The following is a 20,116-nucleotide window of genomic DNA, read 5'->3' on the forward strand; positions in this document are numbered from 1 at the left end:
GATGTCCTCCCTGTAACGCACAGTGTTGATATTGCCTGCAATGACAACAAGCTCAGTCCGATGATGCTGTGACACACCGCCACAGACCCTCCACCTCCAAATCGATCCCGCTCCAAAGTACAGGCCTCAGTGTAACGCTCATTCCTTCGACGATAAACGCGAATCCGACCATCACCCCTGGTGAGACAAAACTCTGACTCATCAGTGAAGAGCACTTTTTGCCAGTCCTGTCTGGTCCAGCGATGGTGGGATTGTGCCCATAAGCGACGTCTGAGCACTGATGGAGGGATTGTGTGTTCCTGGTGTAACTCGGGCAGTTGTTGTTACCATCCTGCACCTGCCCCGCAGGTGTGCTGTTCGGATGTACCGATCCTGGCAGGTGTTGTTACACGTGGTCTGCCACTGCGAGGGCGATCAGCTGTCCGTCCTGTCTCCCTGTAGCGCTGTCTTAGGCATCTCACAGCACGGTCATTGCAATTTATTGCCCTGGCCCACATCTGCAGTCCTCATGCCTCCTTGCAGCATGCCTAACACGGAACCCAAACCGGCTGCGCGCGTGCGCCATCGTGCGCTATCATGCGCTATCGTGCATACATTTATTTTGCCCCCCCACACCAAATCCGATCACGACACGCAGGTTAAAATATCAAAACAAACTCTGAACCAATGACATTAATTTGGGGACAGGTCGAAAAGCATTAATCATGTATGGCAATTTAGCTAGTTAATTTGTCCTATTTAGCTAGCTTGCTGTTGCTAGCTAATTTGTCCTGGGATATAAATATTGAGTTGAGAGGCACGACTTGCAGCGCGATCTGCGTCAGAAATAGGAATGAGTTATATTTTAGCCCTTGGCTTCGCAGATGCTCGCGAGCTGTTTGGGTGCAATAATTGAATAACATGGATTTCTAAATGTATTTTGCGACGCTCGCCCACGCGACGTGTCCGGTCTGGTCAGCATGTGAGACACGTTCACGCAGATGAGCAGGGACCTTGGGTATCTTTCTTTTGGTGTTTTTCAGAGTCAGTAGAAAGGCCTCTTTAGTGTCCTAAGTTTTCATAACTGTGACCTTAATTGCCTACCACATGGGAAACAGTGTTTAAACCTTTTACACTGAAGATCTGTGAAGTTATTTGGATTTTTACGAATTATCTTTGAAAGACAGGGTCCTGAAAAAGGGATGTTTATTTTTTTGCTGAGTTCATGTACAGATATTGACTGTTAGCACTTGATGGTTGATAGCAGCTTCCCACTAGAATGGGTTTTAGGTGAGACAGATGAACCTTTTTCCATATTACTTCAACAGTATTTAACATGAGATCCTCTATAATGACATAGGGCACATAAACATAAAAAATATAAGTTAAATGGGTTTCCATCGCGTTTTCAATTCTACTAATGGTTCTCTTACAAAAAAAATTGTTGCATTCTTTATGAGCCCACTGGTATTGGCACGTGCGCTCTAGTCAACAGTTTGCAGATACAGTGTGGGTATAGCCAACATGTTGAGATTATTATGGAAAAATTAGCGGCAGCCAAGCATCGATGATCATATCACCAGAATAAGACTCTCGATATTTATTGGAAAGGAGCATCAGCTCATCACCTTGCACTTTCACCCCCCTGTGAAATTCATCATAATTAATTCCATCCGTAGCCAAATAAACTGCATGGTTTTGACGACTCATAGTGGGAGGAACACACAACACGCGCAGCATGTCATCGCGTATCTCCAAGTTTACTTTGACATGATATTATATCAATACTTGCGCACAAAGCGTTTCCACCTACATTTCTGCAATAATTAATTTTACCGACACAAAACGATCCCACCTTGTATAGCGTTTTGTCGACATTTCGAATGTTAACCTACACATGTTCTGGTCCCATCTGGACTGTCATGACATGTTTTATCCAACACGTAGGCAACTTAATGCGTATTATAAGGTTGGATGTAAACCTGGTGGTAGCTTGGTTTCCATCCGATTGGCACATATTTTCATGCGAATATTCTAGAGAAAATATGCGTATTTTCCCACCATTAGTATGTTTCCACCAAATTGATTTATTGCAGATGAAATGCAGTGCCTGATGACACAATGTTTTCTACTTTTTCGTTTAGATTCTCATGTAGTCTCCTGAATGAAAATCTAAAGTTCAATGTGTTTCCATCGCATTTTCAACTCTATGGATAGTTTTGTAAAAAAACTGTTGCATTAAATAGCAAATGTGCCTACTCTGTTTTTGTCTCCAGCGCTCTAACCAACAGCTTGCAGATACAATGCGGGTGTAGGCTGTGCGCCTTGTCCAGTCGACATAATGAGATTATTATGGATAAGAGCGAGAATATTTTTATTTGTAAAACGGCAGTCAAGCATCGATCATCATGTCACCAGTATAAGACGCTCTATATTGGAAAGCTGCATCAAGCTCATCACCATGCACTTTCACCACCCTGTGAAGTTAATAATTTATTTAATCTGTAGGCTAGCCTAATAAACTATATGGTTTTCTCGAGTTGTAGTAGGAGGACGACACACCATATCATCGCGTGACTCCAAATTTACTTCGATACGATGGTTATTATATCAATTTTTGCGCATAAAGGCGTTTCCATCACCATTTCCCGCATAATACATTTAACCGACACAAAAGATCCCACCATGTCGAACAAAATAATTTTTTATAAAATTACACCGAAACTTCCTGTTTCCATTACAGCGGTGTGATTATTAAAAATATGTATTATATGACTTTACTCGCATAAAAACTGTATGGAAACTTGGTTACTGGCAGGGAAAATATATTTTCTTTATTCGGATTTTAGAATATTCGCATGAAAATCTGTAAATTGGATGGAAAAATCAATTGGATGGAAAGCTAGCTACTGAGCCACTTTGAATGTGTTTCAGATTTTCTTCTCACTCTTCAAATGAAATAAAAGGCATTTTCTAACCATAATCCAGTGTTAGCCATGATGATCCTGGAGGGACAAGAACATTCATGGATAACTACAGTGCCAAAACCTAATGCATTAGTTTTTTTTCTAGAGTTAACAAGTAGTTACCAACAAGTAGTCCATGGAAAAATATACTTTATTAATCCCCGAGGGGGTGTTTAATTTGTACTTGTATGTTCAGCAAACTCTTATTATGGATGAGGACATGGATAAAAGATAATCGTTTAATAATATTATATAATAGTATTATATATGGCAAAAAAATGCACTCTTATTATTGCCAATCCAATTTCAAGGAGGCTAATTTTGTCTACTTCTAATTTATAATGTTTTATTGCACGTTATTAAAATAAAAATATGTTCTATCCTGGCTCCTTGCCCACATTTCGCGCTCCTCACGACTGCGATGGGGCTGGGAGATCAAGAAACCGGAAGTAAACGTCATTGACACAGGAATGGGACAGAAAAAAAACATAATGGGGAGAATGTCAAATATATTTTTGTAAAAACGCAACGTTTCTACTCAAGAAAATGATGATTCGTTTTGTCCGGGGTGGAATAGCGGCATCGAAAAGGTATGTGATGTTGCTGGTGCACAACGTTTGATGGTAAAAGTTAATAGTTTACCCACCAAGGCCACCATCGTATCTATGTACATTTTTAAAAATCTGAACACAGGTGCTCATCTCGTCATGCTTGCTGGACGGTAGGTGATCATTTTCACCAGTATGTTGCACATATTCACTGGTCAGTTATGCGTACAACAACAACATCGCTTTGTGAAATTCATCATGTCAAATGGTGTAGTAGTTGCATCAAAATCGAATCAGGCCAACTAACGGTAACTGACATTTTAAAAAGGAGCACTCGAGCCCCTGTCAGTCGTAGTTAGCTAACTAGCTACTAGCTTATTAGCTACATTCTAGTCGCCATATTACACTACAAGACACGTATCCTTTATCCACCGTACTTATTTGTGGTTGTAACTAGCTGGCTGCATTTTGTATGTGTTAAATGTAGGATGGTGTCAGCTGTAACGTTCGTTGTATCATCCAGAAACCCCAAGCTACTGCCCTAGCTAGCTAGCTAGCAACAATGTCATGGCACCATGATACATCAGAAAGGCGCGTGACAGGCAGTGGAAATGTTCCTTTTCATGTTTGTTTAGTGGCCTTTCACCTTACACAGTAAAAGGCGAGATGCATATAGTTTGTATTGCATGCAGATTTTATGGCATAGATGTATATGAACATATTGCATAGTGTGATATGTATTTTCTCTTCAATACATGCACCCATTACATAGTCCTATGTATCACGTGACTATTACCGTATCATAACCATCTGAGTGGCTTGTGTGAGCTGTGATTTATACATCAAATATGTTAGGGTGAATGGGGTGTAAATTGGCGTTTTATATGAGCAACAGGAAAGGACCACAGGTCTTACAATTGCTTTTGGTTGAAAAGTAGCTCTTTTTTTAGGGTAACTCAGTGAGTGGTCTAGTTTATGCTCAAATTAATTTTCTCTGTGCAGCTACATATCAAATCACATTGGCTACTGTTGGACTATCCAACCACTTCACCCATGTATCTCTAGACTCACTTATTTGGGATGTTCATTGGAGGGTGGTAGCCTACATTTAGTGATGTATGCAGAGCGACATACGGTCAGTGCATTCAACTCATTTAGGTTAGGGGCAATTCCACGATAATGGAGTTACGCTAGATTCAGATTTTTCACTTTAAAATGTATGCCAACCAAAAACCATTGATTTCAAAGTTTAACAAACCGTACAACTCTATTCACGAGGACTACTTTGAACAATTTATACAGAACATTTCACAAAAACACATTTACTGGAAGAACTGTGGTAACAGATTTACAGGAAAATCTGCCTCTTTTTTTTTTTTGAACGCAACCACATTTTCCCAAAAATCTTAAATATCGAATCAAAGATGTCTACAGAAAGAATGGGATGTCAGCTATGGCATGGCACCTTAAGTGAAAATGTAATCTATTTTGGTTATTGAACTACAATAAGTGCAGTGGATTTACACCTGGTAACAGACTTACAGTAACAGAATTACATCATGGGTCCTTGATCGGTCACTACACAGAAATTCATAATTATGGATAGAAATATAATTCTCTTCATGGTGATGTATCCTGAATAGGTAAACAAAGTTAGAAATATGCAATATGCCTCTTTTGCATATTTGGGTATTATTTTACACGCTGGCTATTATTCTAATGAGCGCCGCCCCCCAAACAAGACCAAATTTTGTTGTTCTGGACTGGATCAAATCTGAACCAATCATAGACGTCTATGTTTCACAAGTTTGGACATCACAGTAGAGTTCAGTATAGTAGAGTAAAATGCAATACATTATACTGTACTCTCCTCTAGTGTGTTCTACTGTACTAAAATGTACTCTACTTTTCTGTACTGTACTCTACTGTACTGTACTATGCTTGTCAAACTTGTGAAACACAGACGTCTATGATTGATTCAGATTTGGTCCGGTCACCAATCTTGGACGTCTGTGGTTGGGCCAAATCAACAAGAGAGAGAGAGGCAAAGAGAGAGAGAGAGAGGCAAAGAGAGAGAGAGAGAGAGGCAGAGGGAGGGAGGAAAAGAGGTAGAGAGATGGAGGGGAAGGCAGAGAGCAAGCGAGAGAGGCAGGCAGAGAGCGAGCGAGGCAGGCAGAGAGGGGGAGTGAGGCAGGCAGAGAGAGAGGGGAGGCAGATGGAGATGCAGAGAGGAGGAGGAGAGGGAGGGAGGCAGAGAGAGAGAGAGGCAAAGAGAGAGAGAGAGAGAGAGGCAAAGAGAGAGAGAGAGAGAGGCAAAGAGAGAGAGAGAGAGGCAAAGAGAGAGAGAGAGGCAAAGAGAGAGAGAGAGAGAGAGAGAGAGGCAAAGAGAGAGAGAGAGGCAAAGAGAGAGAGAGAGGCAAAGAGAGAGAGAGAGAAAGAGAGAGAGGCAAAGAGAGAGAGGCAAAGAGAGAGAGAGAGGCAAAGAGAGAGAGGAGGCAAAGAGAGAGAGAGGCAAAGAGAGAGAGAGAGGCAAAGAGAGAGAGAGAGGCAAAGAGAGAGAGAGGCAAAGAGAGGCAAAGAGAGAGAGAGAGAGGCAAAGAGAGAGAGAGAGAGAGAGAGAGGCAAAGAGAGAGAGAGAGAGAGAGAGAGAGGCAAAGAGAGAGAGAGAGAGAGAGAGGCAAAGAGAGAGAGAGAGAGGCAAAGAGAGAGAGAGAGAGAGAGAGGCAAAGAGAGAGAGAGAGGCAAAGAGAGAGAGTGTCAGAGAGAGAGAGAGAGGCAGAGAGAGAGAGAGAGAGAGGCAAAGAGAGAGAGAGAGAGAGGCAGAGGGAGGGAGGAAAAGAGGTAGAGAGATGGAGGGGAAGGCAGAGAGCAAGCGAGAGAGGCAGGCAGAGAGCGAGCGAGGCAGGCAGAGAGGGGAGTGAGGCAGGCAGAGAGAGAGGGGAGGCAGATGGAGATGCAGAGAGGAGGAGGAGAGGGAGGGAGGCAGAGAGAGAGGGAGGCTGGGGGAGGCAGAGAGAGAGGCAGAAGGAGGAGGAGGCAGAAAGAAAGAGGGATGGAGGCAGAGAGAGAGGGAGGAAAAGAGAGAGGCAGAGAGATGGGGGGGAGGCAGAGAGCGAGAGGGGCAGGCAGAGAGCGGGAGAGGCAGGCAGAGAGCGGGAGAGGCAGGCAGAGAGCGAGAGAGGCAGGCAGGGAGCGAGAGAGGCAGGCAGAGAGCGAGGGGGAGAGAGAGAGGGGGAGAGAGAGAGGGAGGAGGAGGGAGGCAGAGAGGGAGGAGGCAGAGAGGGAGGAGGCAGAGAGGGAGGAGGCAGAGAGGGAGGAGGCAGAGAGAGAGGGAGGCAGAGAGAGAGAGAGAGAGGGAGTGCGGCAGAGAGAGAGGGAGGGAGGGAGGAAGGGAGGAGGAGTGAGGCAGGCAGAGAGAGAGGGGAGGCAGATGGAGATGCAGAGAGGAGGAGAGGGAGTGCGGCAGAGAGTGAGGGAGTGCGGCAGAGAGAGAGGGAGGGAGGGAGGAAGGGAGGAGGAGTGAGGCAGGCAGAGAGAGAGGGGAGGCAGATGGAGATGCAGAGAGGAGGAGAGGGAGGGAGGCAGAGAGAGAGGGGGAGGCAGAAAGAAAGAGGGATGGAGGCAGAGAGAGAGAGAGGAAAAGAGAGGCAGAGAGATGGAGGGGGAGGCAGAGAGCGAGAGAGGCAGGCAGAGAGCGAGAAGAGGGAGGCAGAGAGCGAGTAGAAGGTGACCCAACTTTGTGCAGTAATTCCTTTTGGTGAAAGAATTACAAGTTTTAATCACTTAATAATTCATAAACAAAAATCTTTGTCAGTAAATACACTAACTAATTGGTAGGTCTACCTTTACCTGATACTTCTGTGAATTTTTATTTTCCTCCCTCATGAGGGAGAGAATATCAGGCCTCAGGCTAAGACCCAGAGGCAGACACAGGAGGCAGATAGTACGAGTCAGAGTTTATTATAGTTCAAGGGGCAGGCAAAATGTAAGTCAAGGCAGGCCAAGAGTCGCAATCCAAATCAGTCAGGCAGGTACAGGACGGCGGATAGGATCAGGACAGGCAGAATGGTCAGAACTGGTTAGACTTAAGAAAAACTAGAGCACAGGGAACATGCTGGTAGGACAAGACAAACTGCCAACAGACAAATAGAAAACGCATGTATAAATACACATGAGATAATGCGGACAAATGGTAGACACCTGGTGGGGGGTGGAGACAAGCACAAGACCGGTGAATCAGATCAGAGTGTGACCGAGAAATTAGGAAATTACAAGGCACATGGCAATGTTTCTTAAATTTACAGAAGGCAAATAATTCCTCAAACTAAATATAAGTGGAAGACCCATTAAATATAAGTGTTGATATACCTTTTAAGACTTTTTTTCTGATAGAGGTTCTCTAAGACTCCGTTCCCATCTGTTTGACCAGAAATCAAAGCTATTACTTATCCCTCATTTTTAAGATGAGAACATTTTTGAAAAATATATATATGCGTTATTTTCCCTAAAATATATACTCTTGGCTTACTCTGCCGAGACTCTTTTTATTATTTAGGTGCCGGGCATTTATTCATATTATTTTTAGGGACAATATTAATGTCCATATTCTGTGTTCCATCTGTGACAGTGCTGACCTCTTATTCAAGAATCTTTATTTTTTCCCCCCTCTTACTTCTACAATGTCACAACACAAGTTCCTGGCACTGGTCTGGTATATTTCTCAAGACTTGGCTGACATTTTTTGTTGTTGCTTGGTCAGCTCTCAAAGTAAGCTTTTCTGACTCCTAAAATGTGCAGCATTAATGCAAGTTTAGAGAGCTTGAAAACAGTTTCTGTTTGAGGTTTTCACAACTTTCAGTTGAACGTTATTGCATTACTACACCCTAGTAAATTGATTATGACAGTAGGTAGGATTGGGGATCGATGTAGTTGAGGTGTATAAGTGGCGGAGGTAATGTAGAAAGCAACTGTAATTGAAAAAAAGAGTTGTTTTGGAGGTGTGTCAACCTGTAGTGTTGGCAGTGGTGAGGCTGCCTTACAGGAGGTGTGATCATATCACTGAGGGGCGGGCAAAACGCTGAGTCATATCGCAGCAACAGTTTCCCCTGGCAACATCTAGGTCCTTGACTACTGAAAGAAGAGGCCCACTCTCTCGCCTGCTTTATAAGTTGTGGGTCCAGGACGATACCAGTATTGTGATACTCGTAAGTACCGTGACAAGGAAACAATTTTGTATGTCGCTCTGGATAAGAGCGTCTGCTAAATGACTTAAATGTAAATGTAAATGTAAACAAAACACGAAGCCGATTTAACTTCTTTAGGAAAACAGCCTTAATGTTGGAAACAAACATCAATATGTTGTCATCCAGAGTCACATTTGTTTATTTCCCAAGTGAAAGCACACAATATTTTTGACATACAGCAGGTTTTAAAGGACCGCAGAGTTTGACCTGCTTCGTGTTTTCGTTTTTGTCATGGGAAAAACATTGCGATACTGATATCGTCCCGGCTCTAATAAGTTGTGTAACTGTCACTGCCAGGCCCGGCTCGTTTTGGCATCTCAGATAACGCTTTCCCATCATTCAAACACATATATTCTCATCCATATTCTCAAATGTCAGGGTGAAAAAGGATAGGGATCATGTATCCTTCATAGGAGCTGTTTTCTAAAGTAATATTCCTCTCAAATTCAGCCTGTTTGTATCGTTCCTCATCGAAACCGTAGCCTTGCTTTGCAGTAAGCAACTTCATGTATCGGATATCTGTTGCATGTGAGTCTATGACAAAGCTTAGCTTATTTAAGATGGATCATTTCACACCCTTTCGGTCGGTTCTGAGACTAAATGAACCCACTTTCTCCTCGTCTGTGCTGAAGCCTGATGGTCGTATAGTTTTACCAAAACGTTCACGGCTTCACCTCAACCTTGTGGAGAAGAAGTGAGAGAACTGGGTGGGAACAGACAGTTCAGACTCCTGCAGTGTTATTCTGTAAATGTCAAAGATCTTTCCTTCAAATAGCCTACCATTTCTTTGTACCACAGTTCAGGGAATAAAACATTCTAATTGCGATTTTGGTTAAATTTTCGCTCGGAATGACCTAGGTCATCTTAAGTTTTTGTCTTCTTGAGAGTTGAAACTCATGCTGAGCGTGTTCACAGCTTGGTGGGCACTGGGCCTAGCAAGCTCATGACCACAGTAACTGGTGCCAAGATGGAGGTTGAAAAAGGCTCACACTTGTTAACCAAGAACAAGAGCGCTCTTGGACTTGTTGGCATTCCTCCTAAAAACAAACAGAATAGAATTTCCTGCTTTAATTGAATACAGCTCAAAGGGATTTATTGATTCAAGGTGAGAGGGGAAGTTGTTAGGCTAGTGGTTCAGTCTGTTGGTCTATGTCATGAAGAGTTAGTTACTGTATGTAAAGCTATGAGACTAGGCTTGTGAAATGTAGGCTCTCTAGTCTCTGGTGTGTTGTCTCCTCCATAGACACCTAGGGATGTGCTGTTAAGGATTGGGGGGGGAATATGAGAAAATTATGAGTGTCTGTCTCACATTGTAGTCATTACAGAGTTTATATATTTCTATTTAACCTATATTTAACTAGGGAAGTTAGTTAAGAACAAATTCTTATTTACAATGACTGCCTACCCCGGCAAAACCCTAAACCAGACGGCATTGGGTCAATTGTGCACCGCCCTATGGGACTCCCAATCACGGCCGGTTGTGATACAGCCTGGAATCGAACCGGGGTCTGTAGTGACGCCTCTAGCACTGAGAGGCAGTGCCTTAGACCGCTGTGCCATTCGGGAGCCCTGCAAGATTCCTATACTTGAATGGAACATAAGCTGTAGTGACATCAGTGACACTATCATCTCCTTTTGCTTTTGAACGTTGATGAGTGTAAATGAAACGGGAGGAAGCCTAGAAGGATTTTGACTCTATTTCTTCCTGTCATTATGAGCTCGTGACTTGTGGGACTTCCATTTCTCTGTCGAGAGAGGATACTTATACTACACTATCCATGGACTCTGGGAGAATTCATAATCTCCCCATAAGAGTCAGTGATACCACTGCCAGACAGTCAAATAAGTTTTCAGAGCAGTAAATTAAATCGAGGATATGGCCTACAGTCAGTTACTCTAAAGTAAAGGAGTATATCAAACAATATCCCTGTATAATGGGTTTAGACTCTCTGGCTGTAAATTGGTGACTCATATATAGATGAAATCATTTGCTGCCTGCCATTTGATTTAGTACTGTTCACTTTAGGATTCATTTAGTTCTCATCGCTCTGGGTCTGGATAGTATGATGATGATGATACACGGTTATATTAAGTTACTCTACGTGATTCAGACATATCATTAGCTCAACCTGCTTCCATTTCATCTCATAGGCCTACCTTTTTTTTATCACGTAGAAAAAGATCACCTCTTGCTAGGTAAAGCCAGAAACCATTCGTAGAAGAATTATTAAACCACTTATTCACAGTCACATTGGCTAGCTAGTAGCTAGCAGGGAGTTTTCTGCCATTGAAATCCTCGGATGGGCCACCTAAGCGTTTGCCTACAGTTGAAGTCGGAAGTTTACATACACTTAGGTTGGAGTCATTAAAACTCATTTTTCAACCACTCCACAAATATTCCCAACAATTGTTTACAGACAGATTATTTAACTTATAACTGACTGTATCACAATTCCAGTGGATCAGACGTTTACATACACTAAGTTGACTGTGCCTTTAAACAGCTTGGAAAATTCCAGAAAATGATGTCATTGCTTTAGAAGCTTCTGATAGGCTAATTGACATAATTTGAGTCAATTGGAGGTGTACCTGTGGATGTATTTCAAGGCCTACCTTCAAACTCAGTGCCTCTTTGCTTGACATCATGGGAAAATCTAAAATAAATCAGCCAAGACCTCAGAAAACAATCTGTAGACCTCCACAAGTCTGGTTCATCCTTGGGAGCAATTTCCAAATGCCTGAAGGTACTACGTTCATCTGTACAAACAATAGTACGCAAGTATAAACACCATGGGACCACGCAGCCAATATATACCGCTCAGGAAGGAGATACGTTCTGTCTCCTAGAGATGAACGTACTTTGGTGCAAAAAGTGCAAATCAATCCCAGAACAACAGCAAAGGACCTTGTGAAGATGCTGGAGGAAACAGGTACAAAAGTATCTATATCCACAGTAAAACGAGTCCTATATCGACATAACCTGAAAGGCCACTCAGCAAGGAAGAAGCCACTGCTCCAAAACCGCCATAAAAAAGTCAGACTACAGTTTGCAATTGCACATGGGGACAAAGATCGTACTTTTTGGAGAAATGTCCTCTGGTCTGATGAAACAAAAATATAACTTTTTGGCCATAATGACCATCGTTATGTTTGGAGGAAAAAGGGGGAGGCTTGCAAGCCGAAGAACACCATCCCAACCGTGAAGCACGGGGGTGGCAGCATCATGTTGTGGGGGTGCTTTGCTGCAGGAGGGACTGGTGCACTTCACAAAATAGATGGCTTCATGAGGGAGGAAAATTATGTGGATATATTGAAGCAACATCTCAAGACATCAGTCAGGAAGTTAAAGCTTGGTCGCAAATGGGTCTTCCAAATGGACAATGACCCGAGCATACTTCCAAAGTTGTAGCAAAATGGCTTAAGGACAACAATGTCAAGGTAATCCTATAGAAAGTTTGTGGGCAGAACTGAAAAAGCGTGTGCGAGCAAGGAGGCCTACAAACCTGACTCGGTTACACCAGCTCTGTCAGGAGGAATGGGCCAAAATTCACCCAACTTATTGTGGGAAGCTTGTGGAAGGCTACCTGAAACGTTTGACCCAAGTTAAACAATTTAATGGCAATGCTACCAAATACTAATTCAGTGTATGTAAACTTCTGACCCACTGGGAATGTGATGAAAGAAATACAAGCTAAAATAAATCTTTCTCTCTACTATTAATCTGACATTTCACATTCTTAAAATAAAGTGGTGATCTTAACTGACCTAAAACAGGGCATTTTTACTAGGATTAAATGTCAGGAATTGTGAAAAACTGAGTGTAAATATATTGGCTAAGGTGTATGTAAAATTCAAAATACATTTCTAGATGTAGAAATGCTTTTAGTGTTAACTTAAACTATTAAAACCAAATATAAACTATGTAGAAAAGATAATGGACCTATATATTTTCAAATAATATAATCTTTGAGAATTCTCAATCACCTAAATTAAAGCTGTCAAGGAGAATTGAAAATTCCAAAAGCAATGAATTTAGCAGTATATATTTTGTTACTATGTTTGAGCAAAATAACACAGCATTAGCAATGGCAAAATGCATAGAATTGCAAGAGATTGGCATTAAAACAGCTAAATGTTTACTCCGCTGCATGGCAAAATGTGTAGAATTACAGTAATTTTACTTTAAAATTGCAAGAAAATATCTCTGGTCCATGGAGAAATTTGTAGAATTGCAGGAAATTGGCTTAAAAATGCAAAAATGTGTCTACACCACCAAAATGGGGGCCTCTAAATTTCAGCTGCTCCCCCCGCCACGCCCGCCACGCCCATCACCTAAGCCCCCTTTTGATCCAGAGGAAACCCTGAGCTAGCCCATCTTTTATGATCTAGCAAAGGTTTTGGTGTATCCTCCTTCCTCTATGGTTCTGGACTAGGTTTTGTTTGCCCCTGCTTCCACTAGGGGGGAAATAGTGAGGTTAGTGTGCTCTACTATTTTGTTCTAAATCAGCATCACTCTGTTCATCCTAATCCCCAAACTAAAAATAGACATAAACACTACTGGCTGGTTCTTCCCACACATAAATGGTTTGTATTTATGTAATTCCTCAAAACGGATGCAGTAAAAATGTCCCATATTCCTGATGGACTGGAGAGGTAAACAAAATGATTTCCAAAAGGAATCAAAATCTCCTCCTGACTGGGCACCAAACAGTCCAATTCCAAATTCAGACAGAGGTGCTGTGCAGGGTACAGGCTTATGATTCCAATCTAGCACACACTCTCAGACAACCAGACAGAGGTAATGATATACATTTTTCACAGTATGGGCCTGAGGATGTTCACCACCAGGGTCCTCCATCATCACAGTCCTCCATGCTGACAGAAACAACACAGCTGATGAGTTTACTGCTACTTCTCTGTCACCTCCGTCTTCTTCTTTAGTGAAGTCTCTGGGTCTGACATCTCACACTCATCATGTGTCCTAATGACCCTCCTCCTTCCTTCCCTATCCCTTTTTCCGCCCTTCTTTCCATCCTCTATCACCAACCAGAAACGACACTGCCGCAAGGCTGGTAACGAGGTTCGGGAATCAGAACGAATCTGAAACGGAAACCTTACCCACATTTAATTCCGCCTTCTGGTTACAGCCAGGCTGAGCTGTGGACTTTCCTGTCTGCCTGAGTGTATGTGCCTGTGTGTGTTTTCCAGCAGCTCAAGTTCAACAGGGGCTACCACAGAAACAGCTACAACAGCATCTCCAGTGCCCGCCCTGTGATCTGAGACTGTGTTTGTGTTCCCACGCAGGGCACTGCCTGTGTAGCACGTAGCTAAATGGAGTCGGAGCAGCTCTTCAACAGGAAGGGCTACTACAGGAACAGCTACAACAGCATTGCCAGTGCCAGCAGCGACGAGGAGCTACTGGATGGCGCCGGAGTCGTCATGGACTTCCACACCTCTGAGGACGACAACCTTCTGGACGGAGATGCCACCTCCCCAGGTAGGCCCACTGCTAATTGCTGCCGACTACGCCACCAGACACCCACTATCACCCCCATAGTGCCGGGCTGTTGACCCCAGGGGAGAGAGGCTCTGGCTGGGCTATTTTGGTCAGATGAAGAGGGTCTGGTCCAGGCCAGAAGCTGTGGGTCTATCCATGGATGGATATTGTGAGCTGTGTTATTGTGAGCTTCCTATCCTGGCCGCCAAATTTGCTGCATTGCTGATCAACTCACTCAATGCTGCCTCACCCACTTGGCCCCCTTGCTACCCTGTGATTTGCAGTTTTACCCTTGCTTTTGTGAGCCCTACTGTTGACGCTCTCTGCTGCTTTCTGCCCCCGACACGTATCCATCAACCCTCCATCTATCCATGACACCCCATCCCAAACCACACCCTCCATCAGATGTCACCTGCCTGCCACCTCTTGACTTTAGTTCCGCTACCATTCATAGCCGTCACCTCCATCCATAACCGTGATTGGTTGGGTTCCCCTCCCGGCTGGCTGCCGCCATCTTGTTTTTGTGTTTGTTTTGTGCTTGCAGCCTCATTCATACTAGCCCGGTCCCAGATCAACCAGCATGTTTTTGTATGACAACAGCCATAGGAGCTGGCAAATACAGCACAAAGAAACAGATCTGGGACCAGACTATGTCCATTCCTGTAAACCTTGTTTTATTTTATTATTTTCCCTGCCATCGCCATCCATGTACCTTATTCACTTCTCCATTCATGGTGCTTCAGTTCCTGTTTAGTTTGTGCTCGTGACTCGTGGCTTTACTTCTTGCAGGTTTTGTGGTTGTGCTACTTTTGGCCTTTGCTGCTTTTCTAGGTGTGGCTTGTACCATGCGGCTTTGTGATTGGACACTTGAACTGCACACGTTGTGCTTTGTGGGTGTGGATTTGACTATTTACTGCTTTTTTTAGTTGTGTATTGTAATATGCAGCTTTGTAGGTGTGTTGCTGATGATATTCCACTCATCACTATGATGTAGACATAAAGGCATCCTTTCACATTGTTCCTGTGCCAACCGATGCTCCCTGTCTTTCAGGCCTGTACCAATCACCTGTTCCTTTCACACCCCCTCCTGCTTCCCTAGCCCAGTGTACTCTGCTCTGTAATAGCAGGTGTCCCGTGTCTACTACTGCCACATCCTGCTTGTTTCCTGTTGCTGCCTGCTGGCCTGACGCTTGTGCTGCTGATTCATGTCTTGTAACCATAGTTACGCTGGCTTCTGCAGGCTCCTCTAGCTTGGCCTTCTTGTAGCTGTTCAAAAGAGAACCAGCTCCCTCATAGCTGATATGTTGTTTAATATGGCTAGTCATTGTTGGCTGCAGCGACTGTGAATAGTAAATTAGGGAAGCTTGTCGTATCTGAAGGTCTTTTTGAAATGCTACTTAATCGAAACCTACTTAATACATGTATTTGTGTGTGTGGCAGAAACTCGCTCATTCTGAGGAAGAACTTTGTGCTTAACTCTTTGACACTTTTAACTGAGTTTGAACTTATGTATGCGTGTTTGTACGTGCGTTGGTTTGAGAGAAGATTTACAAACGGATTGCCAGTACTAAAGTACATTTGTCAAACCATGGATGTAAGCAGAGCCCAAGGAAAGCCAAATAAAGAGAGCCTTTTGTCTGATTGAGTCTGATGGGACATAATAATATTCTAAAGTAGAGTTGTTCTTTTTCATTACCAGAGTTTACTTTAAGTTGTGCTTAAGGGTGCCAAGGGAGTTCTTGACATTTTTACTCTCTGCTGCACAATCCTCTCCTTATCCTCGTCTCTGGAGTGTTGTATACAAGCACAGAGCTCCTCGTGTGTGTGCGCGCCCCTGTGAATGCAGTATGAGTTTCTGAGTACAGGGCAAATTGTCTTCTGTTAGGCTCATCTACTTTAAGGATTTTTTTCATTGGCAAGATTAGCAAAATGTAGGCATGAAATGCCAGCAACAAACGCTGACACTACACAGCCAAGTGTAACTGATCAAATTATGAAAGACAAGCGTTGTAATTTTGGTTTCCATAAAGTGAGTGTGGAAGAGGTGAACAAATTATTGTTGTCTATTAACAATGACAAGCCACTGTGGTCTGACAACTTGGATAGAAAATTACTGACAATAATAGCTGATGATATTGCCACTCCTATTTGCCATATCTTTAGTCTAAGCCTACTAGAAAGTGTGTGCCCCAGGCTCGGAGGGAAGCAAAAGTAATTCCGCTACCCAAGAATAGTAAAGCCCCCTTTTACTGGCTCAAATAACCGACTAATCAGCTTGTTACCAACCCGTAGTAAACTTCTGGAAAAAATGGTGTTTGACCAGATACAATGCTATTTTACTGTAAACAAATTAACAGATTTTCAGCATGCTTATGGAAGGACATTTAACATATTTCAACCCTGCAGGCGCTACACAAAACACTGAAATAAAATATAAAACATGCATTACCTTTGACGAGATTATTTTGTTGGCATTCCAATATGTCCCATAAATATCACAATTGGTCCTTTTGTTCGATTAATTCCGTCCATATATATCCAAAATGTCCATTTATAAAGCGCGTTTGATCCAGAAAAAAACAGCTTACAAAAAACTACAAAATATTTCAAAAGTTGCCTATGAACTTTGCCAAAATATTTCAAACTACTTTTGTAATACAACTTTAGGTATTTTTAAACGTTAATAATCGATCAAATTGTAGATGGGGCAATCTGTGTTCAATACAGGAATGAAAACAAATCAGCGCTGCTTTTCACATCTTGAGCAACTCACAAAAGTGTTACCCAGTTCTGAGTTGGCCTACTTCTTCATTAACAAAGGAATTAACCTCAACCACATTCCGAAGACTGGTGACATCCAGTGGAAGCGGTAGGAACTGAAAACAGGTTCCTATGAAATATCCCTTGGCAAAGACAACTCAGGGAACAGAGGGGGGGGGGAATAAAAAATCTGAACAGTTAGTCCTCGGGGTTTTGCCTGCTACATAAGTTCTGTTATACTCAAAGACATGATTCAAACAGTTTTAGAAACTTCAGTGTTTTCTATCCAAATCTATGAATAATATGCATATCTTATATTCTTGGCATGAGTAGCAGGAAGTTGAAATTGGGTACGCTATTTATCCAAAAGTGAAAATTCTGCCCCCTAGCCCCCAAGATGACAAGCACAGAGGCACTGAGTTTGAAGGTAGGCCTTGAAATACATCCACAGGTAAACCTCGAATTGACTCAAATTATTTCAATTAGCCTATCAGAAGCTTCTAAAGCCATGACATACTTTTCTGGAATTTTCCAAGCTGTTTAAAGGCACAGTCAATTTAGTGTATGTAAACTTCTGATCCACTGGAATTGTGATACAGTGAGTTATAAGTGAAATAATCTGTCTGTAAATAATTGTTGGAAAAATTGCTTGTGTCATGCACAAAGTATATGTCCTAACTGACTTGCTGAAACTATTGTTTGTTAACAAGGATTTTGTGGAGTGGTTGAAAAACGAGTTTTAATGACTCCAACAATAGTGTATGTAAACTTCCGACTTCAACTGTGGCTGTTGAATGCGGAAACGGCTGGTAAACCAGGAGAGTGAATCTAAATATTGTGTCATGTAGGCCTAGTGTAAAAGGCTCATAATGTTCTCATGCTGCATTGTTTCAGCCTTAGGGCAGTTTTAGAGTACATTAGTTCTTGGCAGGATTCCTCACACCAAGCAATATGTATCTAGGAATGTTAAGGTTGAAATTCTCCACCATGCTCTGTGCTCTTACCTATCATAACTTTACTTTGGAATATGCTGTGTCGTGTAAGTGCTGTGTGTCCTACACTTAAGGAGACCAGACAGAGGCAGAGCAGACCCGACATATTAATAATTAATGACCCAGTGAAGGCTGGCTGTATAGTAGCGCTCCAGTGAGGGTGACCAGGCTTTGTTCAGTAGGACACACAGAGAAGCGGGTCATTGTGTGGCGTGTGCGTTTTGGCCGGTATTGGGTTACACACAAGGTCACTCTCAATCTCTGTTCAATCAGTGGCCTCTAAGGTTGGGCGGTAACCAAATTTTCATATCGTTATACTGTCCTTCTCTCATCCCAGGATATACGGTATTACTGTTTTTTTTGCGCTAAAAATACAAAAAAAAGCACATTAGGTGTCCATTACCAAAATGCTAACAAAATTAGCACAAGTACTAGCGGATTTTTATAGAAGCTGCTAGCTAAATATGCTAATGAGCATAAACTAATTGCAAAGACATGAAAACCCGTCACAATTTATACAGTGCCCTCAAAGTTTTCACACACCTTGACTTTTTCCACTTTTTGTTGTGTTACAGCCTTAATTTAAAATGTATTAAGTTTAGATTATTTGTCACAGGCCTACACACAATACCCCATAATGTCAAAGTGTTTTGTGTTTTTAGAAATGTTTACTAATGAATTAAAAATGAAAAGCTGAAATGTCTTGAGTCAAGTATTCAATCCCTTTGCCTAAATAAGTTCAGGAGTAAAAATGTGCTTAACAAGTCACATAATTATCAGGTATCAAGGTAAGACCCAGATGCAGACCGTGTCGAAGTAACAATGTTTATTACAGCAATGGGACAGGACGGCAGGCAGGCTCAGGCAAAGGTTGTTAATCCAGAGGAGGGACGGCAAAGGTACAGGACGGCAGGCAGGCAGTGTGGTTAGGCGGATGGGTACAGGGTCAGGACAGGCAAGGGTCAAAAACCAGGAGGACGAGATAAGAGAGACTGGTGAAAAGCAGGAGCTGACACAAAAACGCTGGTTGGCATGACAAGACGAACTGGCAACAGACAAACAGAGAACACAGGTATAAATACACATGGGATAATGGGGAAAATGGGCGACACCTGGAGGGGGGTGGAGACAATCACAAAGACAGGTGAAACAGATCAGGGTGTGACAATAATAAGTTGCATGGACTCACTGTGTGCAATAATAGTGTTTTAACATGATTTTTGAACAACTACCTCATCTCTGTACCCCACACATACAACTGTCTGTAAGGTCCCTCAGTCGAGCAGTAAATTTCAAACACAGATTCAACCACAAAGACCAAGGAGGTTTTCAAATGCCTCGCAAAGAAGGGCACCTATTGGTAGATGGGTAAAAAAAACAGACATTAAATATCATTTTGAGCATGGTGAAGTTATTAATTACACTTGGGATGGTATATCAATACACCCAGTCACTACAAAGATACAGGCGTCCTTCCTAAATCAGTTGCCGGAAAGGAAGTAAACCGCTTAGGGATTTCACCATAAGGCCAATAGGGACTTTAAAACAGTTGCAGAGTTTAATGGCTGTGATAGGAGAAAATGAGGATGGATCAACAACATTATAGTTACTCCACAACACTAACCTAATTGACATATAGAAAAGAAGGAAGCCTGTACAGAATAAAATATTCTAAAACATGCATCCGGTTTACAATTAGGCACTAAAGCAAAACTGCAAAAATGTCGCAAAGAAATTAACTTTGTCCTAAATACAAACAATTATGTTTGGGGCAAATCCAACACGTCACTGCATCATGTTATGGGCATGCTTATCATCAAGAACTGTGGAGTTTGTTTATGATAAAAAAATTGAAAGGAGCAAATCACCTGGTTCAGTCTCCTTTCCAACGAACACTGGGAGACAAATTCACCTTTCAGCAGGACAATAACCTCAAACACAAGGCCAAATATACTCAGGGGTTGCTTATCAAGACGACATTGAATGCTCCTGAGTGGCCTAGTTACAGTTTTTATTTAAATAGGCTTGAAAATCTATGGCAAGTCTTGAAAATGGCTGTCAAAAAATTATGAATCACCAACTTCACAGCTTGAAGAATTAAAAACATTATAATGTGCAAATATATGACAAT

General features: G+C 42.4%; 1 protein-coding gene across 1 annotated transcript in view; it reads left to right on the top strand.

Annotated features, from left to right (window-relative positions):
* The first annotated feature begins 3,395 nt into the window (after positions 1-3,395).
* Positions 3,396-20,116, top strand: part of LOC115133407 (H(+)/Cl(-) exchange transporter 3) — a 66,472-nt gene continuing 49,751 nt past the window's right edge. Inside the window, 2 exon segments of the mRNA XM_029666601.2 lie at positions 3,396-3,535; positions 14,041-14,233. Of these exon segments, the coding sequence (XP_029522461.2) occupies positions 14,068-14,233 (166 nt within the window). The 5' untranslated portion in view covers positions 3,396-3,535; positions 14,041-14,067.

Source organism: Oncorhynchus nerka, linkage group LG8 (genome assembly GCF_034236695.1).
Source record: "Oncorhynchus nerka isolate Pitt River linkage group LG8, Oner_Uvic_2.0, whole genome shotgun sequence".
Lineage (NCBI taxonomy): Eukaryota > Metazoa > Chordata > Actinopteri > Salmoniformes > Salmonidae > Oncorhynchus > Oncorhynchus nerka.